The sequence below is a fragment of the Salmo salar genome, chromosome 01 (assembly GCF_965601325.2).
Source record: "Salmo salar chromosome 01, fSalSal1, whole genome shotgun sequence".
Taxonomy (NCBI): Eukaryota; Metazoa; Chordata; class Actinopteri; order Salmoniformes; family Salmonidae; genus Salmo; species Salmo salar.
The window spans coordinates 44,514,536-44,524,180 of NC_138291.1; the positions used below are offsets into that span (position 1 = coordinate 44,514,536).

The window sequence follows — 9,645 nt, forward strand, 5'->3', positions numbered from 1 at the left end:
CTGGGGGAGGGAAATGACTTTAAAAAATGTTAATTAGTTTGGCGTCCACATGATCCGCCCTTCTTTTCTAGCGTTAAAGCTCTCTGTTACCAAAACACAAACACGTATTGAGTAGCGCATTTCTAATTGTTACTTGTTGTTCTGTTCATAATATTTGACAAATGATTGATTTAACTTGTAGATTCAACTTTCTAGAGCGACACAACAAAGCTCAAATCATTTCTCCACTGCTGTGTCCCAGAACTGCTTTCTAGAATGTGCGTATCAGTATGATGACGATGGTTACCAGTCATACTGCACTATTTGCTGCGGGGGACGAGAGGTGCTCATGTGTGGGAACAACAACTGCTGCAGGTGAGGGTGGTGCTTTCACCTGACGCTAACTAAGTTCATTATTGTTGGGATTCACTCAAGTGTATTTGTGTGTGTGTAAGTGTGCGAGTATGTCGGTTTACGGTCATTGTTGTTCGCATAAGTGTGTCTGTGTGTACTTTGTGCGTGCGTATGTTCGTACTTACGTGTATGCGATTACGTGCGCCCATGTGTCTGCGGGCGTTAGCGTCTAGCAGGATAGTAACACAGCTCTCCTCTCCAGGTGTTTCTGTGTGGAGTGTGTGGACCTGCTGGTGGGCCCAGGTGCGGCACAGATAGCTATAAAAGAGGATCCCTGGAGCTGCTACATGTGTGAGAAGGGACAGAAGGGAGTGTTCGGCCTGCTGGAGCGTCGCACTGATTGGCCCTGCCGCCTACAGCACTTCTTCGCTAATAACCATGACCAAGATTTTGTGAGTAGTACCTCAGCACTATGTTTCAAGCTCGCTACAAAGTTCAGAGCCACAATTAATCTGTGTTCTGTCGTGACACAGTACGTCCGCGCCTCTAAAAGAGCCAAATGAGCTCCAACAAGCTTCCTAAATATGTAAATAATGAGCAGGCAGACTATCACGGCTCTGGGGCTCTATGAATTGGGCTTCAAACGGTAGACAGTTGACGTCATTCCAGGCTCTCTCTGGGTAAATACTAGCCCCTTAATTTCTCTCTCTCTGTGTTGTATCACAGGAACCACCAAAGCTTTACCCTCCAGTCATGGCAGAGAAGAGACAACCCATTCGTGTCCTGTCACTGTTCGATGGCATAGCAACAGGTTAGAAGGGAATCTCCTTTCCTCTTCTCTCCTCCCCCCCTTCCAAACCCTCTGAACTTCTCTGTCTCTTGTCTGTACAAAGTTTCCCGTCTGTCTCAGGTTTCACTGGGACTGTCCTCCTAACTCATGACTAAAAACTAGGCTGACTGTCTATTGTTATAAAAATTCATAGACAGATAGCAAACTAATCCACACAGCATGCTGTTTAATCATATTGTCTAGCAGTGCACTTCTCATACCTTTCCTTGCTGTCTTTCACTTCCCTATCTGTTCAATTAAACCACACAAAAATACAGAAGAAGTGGGAATTCCCACTCCTGTAAAAAGAAGACCCCCACTGTCGATGCTGATTAATAGTGTGCCTCAGGCTCGACCAGGCCTTCAGTATTGTGTCTCACCTGTATTGTGTTATTCAGTTCAGTTCGCCAAGTTCAAGTTAATCATTATTTAAATAGGATCATCCACTTTATTTAACCAGGAAAATCCACTCAGCAACAACTGCCCACTGTTGACCCGGGAGTCATGGAGTCCATCAAAAGAACAAAAACATGCTACCGTTTGACCTATTTCCAATTTGACCTCTGACCTTTAGGTCTACTGGTGCTGAAGGAGCTGGGTATCCAGGTGGAGCGCTACGTGGCGTCGGAGGTGTGCGAGGACTCCGTCACGGTGGGCATCGTCAGGCATCAGGGACGCATCATGTACGTGGGCGACGTGAGGAACGTCACACGCAAACATGTGAGTGTCATGTTATGAATCGTGGGAGTAAACGCAAGGTCACTCATGGGCTGTGAATCCCAATAGCCTGGCTCAAAGACGAACGCCCAGCCACAATCTCAATAAGGATATTCCAATTGACAAAGATTGTAAGGCGCCTATCACCTAGGGCCATTACAAAAACACTTCATATAACATTACTTCAACCTCTAAATCATAACAGTGTCTCTTAGTTGGATAATCTGTCTATTTTGTCTTATCTCCTGTCCTCCTTTCTTCAATTGTTTTTCCTGTTCTCTCTCCCTTGGTACAGTTACACGAGTGGGGCCCCTTTGACTTAGTGATTGGTGGAAGTCCATGTAACGACCTCTCTATTGTCAACCCGGCTAGGAAGGGTCTTTATGGTAGGTAACAAACCTGTACATTTATCACTCGTTCTGTGATCGGTGAAGAGTTATTTCCTGTAGCTGAATTTTAAATGCCTGTCCTTCTCTGTTTCTCCTGTAGAGGGCACTGGTCGGCTGTTCTTTGAATTCTACCGTCTGCTGCACGAGGCTCGGCCCAAAGAGGGCGACAACCGGCCGTTCTTCTGGCTCTTTGAGAATGTGGTGGCCATGGGCGTCAGCGACAAGAGGGACATCTCTCGCTTTCTAGAGGTTTGTTCCTTTACAGAGACTGATTAGCATCTAGGAGTCATAGGAGAACAAACTGTACATTAGTCATGTAAATGTTTAACCATTGGAATATGGATACATTTCTTCTGAATGCCACCTTGTGGTGGTAATTCACAGTGCATGCTGTCAATATACTGGTTAGGTTATGAGGGAACAATTTAAACAGTTAATTTTAAGATTGTATGAGATTCTCTCTCTCATCTCCACTACTTCAATAAAATCCTTCAGGTTATTATTTGTGAAAGGGAATATGTTCTCAATAACTTTCCTGGTTAAATAAACCTCCTGTCTCCCCCCTGCCAGTGTAACCCGGTGATGATCGATGCCAAGGAGGTGTCTGCTGCTCACCGAGCCCGCTACTTCTGGGGGAACCTGCCTGGCATGAACAGGTTGGTGAGAGAACGGTGAGGGAAGCAACAGCCAGCCTGTCACCTAAAGCAACGCACACCTGGGCTACTTCCTGAGCCAGTCAGACTCCGCAACGAAAGAATCCTAATCTCCTTTTACGCACTCTTGTCTCTCTCTCTCTCTCGCGCTCACTGTCTCTCTTGTGCTCTCTCTCTCTCTCTCTCTCTCTCTCTCTCTCTCTCTCTCACACTCACTTTCTCATACTCTCTTTCTCTCTCTCACACTCCAATCTCTCTCTCTCTCTCTTTCATTCCATCTCTCTCTCTCGCTCTCTATTTTCACACATCCCTTACCTTTCCCTCTCTTTTCCTCTGCAGACCCTTGACTGCCATGTGCACTGACAGACTGGACCTTCAGGAGTGTTTGGAGCATGGCAGAACAGCGAAGGTCAGTTATATATGTCTGGCTTCTTATTGGAGCTTTGCTTTTGCTGTTCTGGCATTGACCAAATTGGCCAAACATGTAAATTGTGTAGTTCATTCATTTGAATAACTTAGTTCAAGGTACATGCACTCAAACCGTGTAGAAACAAACTTTGAGTGTGAGTACCTTTTTTGAACTTTCAAATTAAATGTTTGGTCATCGGGACAATTTTTGGTCTGTAAACAATACTTATTATTATCCTGTTCTTATGCACCAGCCACTTACTGTGTGCACTTTCTGGTTTTCCCTCAGTTTGGCAAAGTGAGGACCATCACCACTCGCTCTAATTCCATTAAGCAGGGTAAAGACCAGCACTTCCCTGTCTTCATGAACGAGAAGGAGGACATTCTCTGGTGCACTGAGATGGAGAGGTAGGAACACTTCAAATGAATTCATCATAACAGCAAATTAAATTACGTTATTACTAGAGGTCGACCGATTATGATTTTTCAACGCTGATACCGATTATTGGAGGACCAAAAAAAGCCGATACCGGTTAATCGGCCGATTTTGTTATTTTTTTATTTAATTTTTTTAAACTTTATTAAATGTATTTATTTGTAATAATGACAATTACAACAATACTGAATGAACACTTATTTTAACTTAATATAATACATAAATACTATCAGTTTAGCCTCACATAAATAATGAAACATGTTCAATTTGGTTTAAATAATGCAAAAACAAAGTGTTGGAGAAGAAAGTAAAAGTGCAATATGTGCCATGTAAAAAAGCTAACGTTTAAGTTCCTTGCTCAGAACATGAGAACATATGAAAGCTGGTGGTTCCTTTTTAACATGAGTCTTCAATATTCCCAGGTAAGAAGTTTTAGGTTGTAGTTATTATAGGAATTATAGGACTATTTCTCTCTATACGATTTGTATTTCATATACCTTTGACTATTGGATGTTCTTTTAGGCACTTTAGTATTGCCAGTGTAACAGTATAGCTTCTGTCCCTCTCCTCGCTCCTACCTGGGCTCGAACCAGGAACACATCGACAACAGCCACCCTCGAAGCAGCGTTACCCATGTAGAGCAAGGGGAACAACCACTCCCAAGTCTCAGAGCGAGTGACGTTTGAAACGCTAACTAGCTAGCCATTTCACATCGGTTACACCAGCCTAATCTCGGGGGTTGATAGGCTTGAAGTCATAAACAGCCCAATGCTTGAAGAATTCGAAGAGCTGCTGGTAAACAAACGAAGGTGCTGTTTGAATGAATGCTTACGAGCGTGCTGGTGCCTACCACCGCTCAGTCAGACTGCTCTATCAAATATCAAATCATAGACTTAATTATAACATAATAACACACAGAAATACGAGCCTTTGGTCATTAATATGGTAGAATCCGGAAACTATCATTTCGAAAACAAAATGTTTATTTTTTCAGTGAAATACGGAACCGTATTTCACCAAATGCGCTTGTTTAATCATCACCCATTTGTCGAAGTAGGCTGTGATTCGATGAGAAATTAACAGGCACCACATAGATTATATGCAACGCAGGACACGTTAGATAAACTAGTAATATCATCAACCATGTGTAGTTAACTAGTGATTATGTTAAGATTGATAGTTTTTTATAAGATAAGTTTAATGCTAGCTAGCAACTTACCTTGGCTTCTTGCTGCCCTCGCGTAACAGGTAGTCAGCCTGCCATGCAGGCTCCTCGTGGAGTGCAAGGTAAGGCAGGTGGTTAGAGCATTGGACTAGTAACCGGAAGGTTGCAAAAACGAATCCCCGAGGTGACAAGGTAACAATCTGTTGTTCTGCCCCTGAACAAGGCAGTTAACCCCCGTTCCTAGGCCGTCATTGAAAATAAGAATGTGTTCTTAATCTGACTTGCCTAGTTAAATAAAGGTGTAAAAAAAAAATATAATAATTACATAAAAAAATAAAATCGGTGGCCAAAAATACCGATTGTTATGAAAACTTGAAATCGGCCCTAATTAATCGGCCATTACGATTAATCGGTCGACCTCTAGTCATTATAAGCAGTTTTTCCCAATGGGATACATTATTATTCAAATGATTCTCTTACAGGAAGTCATAGATATAATACCAAATGACCCTTCTATGAAGCACCTAAAAGTTAATCTCACATTCAAAATATAGCGCCATTTTAGATGTCACTAATTCTCAAGTGTATCTGTCGGTCTGTCTCCTGCTCTGTCTGTGTGTCTCTTGTTCCCTCTGGTGGCTGTCTGGTTACTGTCTCCTTCCCCAGGGTGTTTGGCTTCCCTGTCCATTACACAGACGTGTCCAACATGAGTCGGCTGGCCAGGCAAAGGCTTCTGGGAAGGTCGTGGAGTGTACCGGTCATCCGTCACTTGTTTGCACCACTCAAAGAGTACTTTGCCTGTGTTTAACAAGACTTGGCTTAAAAACCATCACAAACATATAACTGATGTTGTAACTAGAAACAAGAGTTGTGGTGAAATTATACTACTTCCTGGTATCATTTCTCAGGCAAGCAAAACATCATCAGAGTAGATATTTCACATTATTTCTTGTATTTTGAAGTGTACTTCTTATTCTATTTAATTTGTATATGTCATTTTACCTTTTTAGCAGTGTTATCCAGTATTTTTTTTATTGATTTATTTGTGCAAGCTATACTTGAGACAAGGCTTTCTTCTCAAGGCACTGAGAAAGAAGAAACTATGATCTGTGCGATTTTTTTTTTTTTTTGAATAAAGACTAGGATTGGGTGATTGGAAAAGATCTGAAAGATAAGAGTTTATCATACTGTATGTACGGTATGTATGTGAATGATTTTGGCTGTGTAGGCATGATTTTGGCCTATATCTGAAGTGGACGAAGCAATCCAGCTACTGAGCCTCGCAGAGCTAACGTGGATAAGGGTGATTTTCTTCAGTGTCACAGAAAGCTGTGTCTTAATGAATCCAAAACACCAGATCACATATACCTCTTTGTTTACAGTTTATATACACAGTTAACTGAAGGTAAAGGTACTACTGTAAAATGGTTACAATACCATGGTGCTTCGAGACAATAGGAAACATCACAGTCCATGTGGCACAGGCACTACACTTTAGACAAGATGGGAAATTTAAAAAAATATATAAAAAAACATTGCCTGGAAAGTTGTTTTTTCAGTGTGATGTTTTCACACTTAAAGAAGTTCTGTGCTATCTTAATAACTTGAAATGACTTCAAAGTGGCGATAAAATAAGGCGTGGCGGCAGAAGACTGCAGAATAGCATGCCATATCCTCTTTCCTATGTTTTACAGCTTTTTTAAACAGAAATTGTACTGGTGCTTTTTAATCATTTTTCCAAGCCTTGCGACACGCAAACTCAGGCCCCCCATGCCTGCTTGTGTCAGACTCTGCACAAACAGAAAATGAAGCTAGCCACATGGGCAGTGATGTTTTCTGTAGTTACAAAAACAAAAAAATCTTGATCAAAGTCTGTGGTGAACTACTTTTTTGTAGTTTCATCCTGACCAATGTCATTACTGTACAACTGTTAGTGAGCATGGTCGGTGGACTGGAGGGAGTGTGGGTGCCCTGGTGTTTCCACAACCAAGTAAAGACTCTCCTTCCCTTCTCACCCCTGCAAACTAGATACTGTCAGGTGCAAGTCTTCAAACAACATGGTGCGGCTTCACAATGTTCTTCTACCTTTTTATAGCAATTTTGTGCTGTTTTACCAACATTATAAAGCACTTTTTTTATATGTATACTTCTTTTTTTTCTTTAGTATAGAAACATTTCTTGTTTTTTCTTGTGAAATGTTTGTTTTGTTTTTATGAGGTGAACTGTTCTACCATTGTGTAATACAGTATGTTTTCTATACAGTAGGGCTGTGCCAATAGAAGTGAACTAATGGATTATTAGAATGGTGTTGTATCCATGGAAACGATTTCATTATTGATGCTACTCAATGTACAGTCAATTGATTGAAAAATGATTCATGTGCTCCGTTAACATATTGTCTTCTGTTCAAAGCAGTAATTCAGTATCATCCTCTGGATGAAAAAGAATGTGTCTATTTCTATTACGATTGTAGGATTTAGATCCCGAATGTTTAGAGAGCGAAAGAGAGCGAGATATTCAAACGATTATTACCCAAACTTGGATTACATTCCAAATCTGCATTTTCTGATGATCTGAATTATTATGACCTTGAATTTGGAAGATTTAGAAATGAGTTTGTCAGAACTCAAAATTGAAGAGAGAACAGTGGCCAAAAAAAAAGAGCAGAGATTATGACTTACCAATGTCCCATCTAAATATTCAATATGACTTAATTTCATAAATGTAGTTTCATACATGATTAAGTTCTTAAGTGACCTTACTGTATCCTTGCCACCGTTTTAATTGAACTTCACACATTGGGTTCGCAGGAATTCTTGTGTGTTGTGTTGACATTAATTCCCCTTCTGTATAGCAAATGACCAAGCCCCTTGTACATTTTGTACATAGAGTTTTCCTGTTGCTGGTTTTGGTTTGTTTTTCTCTTTTTTTATTACCTATGAGATGTACAAATATAATTCTTTGCTAATATATATCATGGAATTAGAAAAAATTAGGGCAAAAAAATGTAATCAAGTAAAATTGAACAAATTTCATCAAAATAAGCTATGAAGCCTTAGAGGTGGGTAGACTCCGAGTCTTGCCTTCGAGTACTGTTCATTTGTTTTGTTTTCCAATGTTCTGAGTGAATCCAGTTGAAATGTGTCACGTGATCTTAACAGTAGCCTAATAATGACAGCTTTAAGATGGAACGGTCTATACTTCACTGCACAGCCCTACATAATGTTGGTTGTTTTTTGTTGTTGCTTTTGTTTCTTTAAAGAACTATAAAGAGGGATTGTAGGTGTTTCTGACGGTGCTAAAAATTTTATCTAATCAAGAAAAAATATATTTGTTTGGAAGAGAAATAAAACTTGTCTTGACAATGACTGTTTTTAAGTTCCTTATAGTAATGATTAAAGAGCACTATTATTTCACTCTCATATGATGCATATATTAACAAAGGCATTTTAACTTTGTACTTGAAAAAATTGTGAATAATAAATTATGAGTTTCCTATATTGTTTTAGACTAGAAATTGCTGTAGTTGGTTGGTGCTTATCTGTGGGGGGAAAACCATGTACTCCGTAATGGGAAATAACAACAAAAAAAAAGATAAACATTTCGGTAAGAACTTTTACTGTAGCATAATGCATAATGTATGCTTAAAACTTGGCATTTGCATTGCTTCTTAATCCTACATTCCATGCCATAATATCCTATCTTCCATGTCTTGTTTTCAATTGTCGTTTCTTGATTGATGCTTTTGTTATTATTGGCAAATGTTCTGTCCCAAATGGCACCCTGTTCCCTTTATAGTGCACCACTTTTGGCCAAGTCCCATAGGGTGCCATATATAGTGAATAGGGTGCCATTTGGGATGCTCGCCATGACATTTCACTGTTTCAGACAGGTCAGTTCTATAATCCAGTGATACTGTTAGTTGGCGCTCAGTCTGTGTTTGGCTTCTTCTTTTGTGTCATATTAACTGTTTTATGGCCTATGTTTTTCTTCTTTAAGATGATCAGTGCGTACAGCAAATGTAGCAGTCATTCTCCACCCTTTACCCAATACTTATGTTTTAGTACCCAGAAAGAAGGAAAAGGCTCCTTATGTATTTGTGCTGGAGAACACTTGAATAAATGTATTGTTTTTGTGCAAAAATATGATAGCTCCTGTTGTTCTTCACCCGTACCAAGAATAAATTGAACGATACAAAATCTTATCACTATTGATCAGGTTCCTTGGCAACATAATAACATACTACGGTACCATTGTTCTACATCTATACTAAAGTTAGAGCTAAATCCTACTTTTAAACTGCTTTAAAATCTTTAAAAATGACTTTAAAATCTCAGAGGGACCTTTTTCTTTTAACAGTATAAAAGGTAATAGTTTGTTAGTTCTGCTTTTGCTCACATCACCCTGCATTTGCTCACACATTTAATGATTGCTACTACTAATAATAATCATCTGTTTTGTAGTGTTTATTATAGCCTAGTGTGTTCTCTTGTCTTCATAATGATTACACAAACCATACATCTGAATAGTATACTTAATGAATCATTTAGAAATACTGTGTATTTTAATTTATAGGCTAGTGATTATATGACCTCCTTGCTTTATCCATGATCTTTCCTTTCCTGTAATCACAGTTCACACCCAGTTCCTCCCACAATGGTACATCCCCCTCCAAGTGGACACGCCTTAAGTGCAAAGTAATTGGTTCATCTGGT

The 9,645-nt window shown here is 39.8% G+C and overlaps 1 protein-coding gene across 4 annotated transcripts in view; it reads left to right on the top strand.

The window, feature by feature from the left end:
* LOC106603656 (DNA (cytosine-5)-methyltransferase 3A) overlaps positions 1-9,075 on the top strand; it is a 77,756-nt gene extending 68,681 nt beyond the window's left edge. For 2 of the 4 annotated variants that reach the window (XM_014197582.3, XM_014197601.3), the window contains 10 exons: positions 242-354; positions 596-785; positions 1,060-1,144; positions 1,737-1,882; positions 2,175-2,265; positions 2,369-2,517; positions 2,839-2,939; positions 3,261-3,330; positions 3,619-3,737; positions 5,597-9,075. In XM_014197582.3, coding sequence (XP_014053057.2) covers positions 242-354; positions 596-785; positions 1,060-1,144; positions 1,737-1,882; positions 2,175-2,265; positions 2,369-2,517; positions 2,839-2,939; positions 3,261-3,330; positions 3,619-3,737; positions 5,597-5,738 — 1,206 coding nt within the window. In that variant the 3' untranslated portion in view covers positions 5,739-9,075. The remainder of the gene's footprint in view (positions 1-241; positions 355-595; positions 786-1,059; positions 1,145-1,736; positions 1,883-2,174; positions 2,266-2,368; positions 2,518-2,838; positions 2,940-3,260; positions 3,331-3,618; positions 3,738-5,596) is intronic. The other 2 variants (XM_014197592.3, XM_045718086.2) reach the window with 1 other exon arrangement.
* Positions 9,076-9,645: the final 570 nt, after the last annotated feature.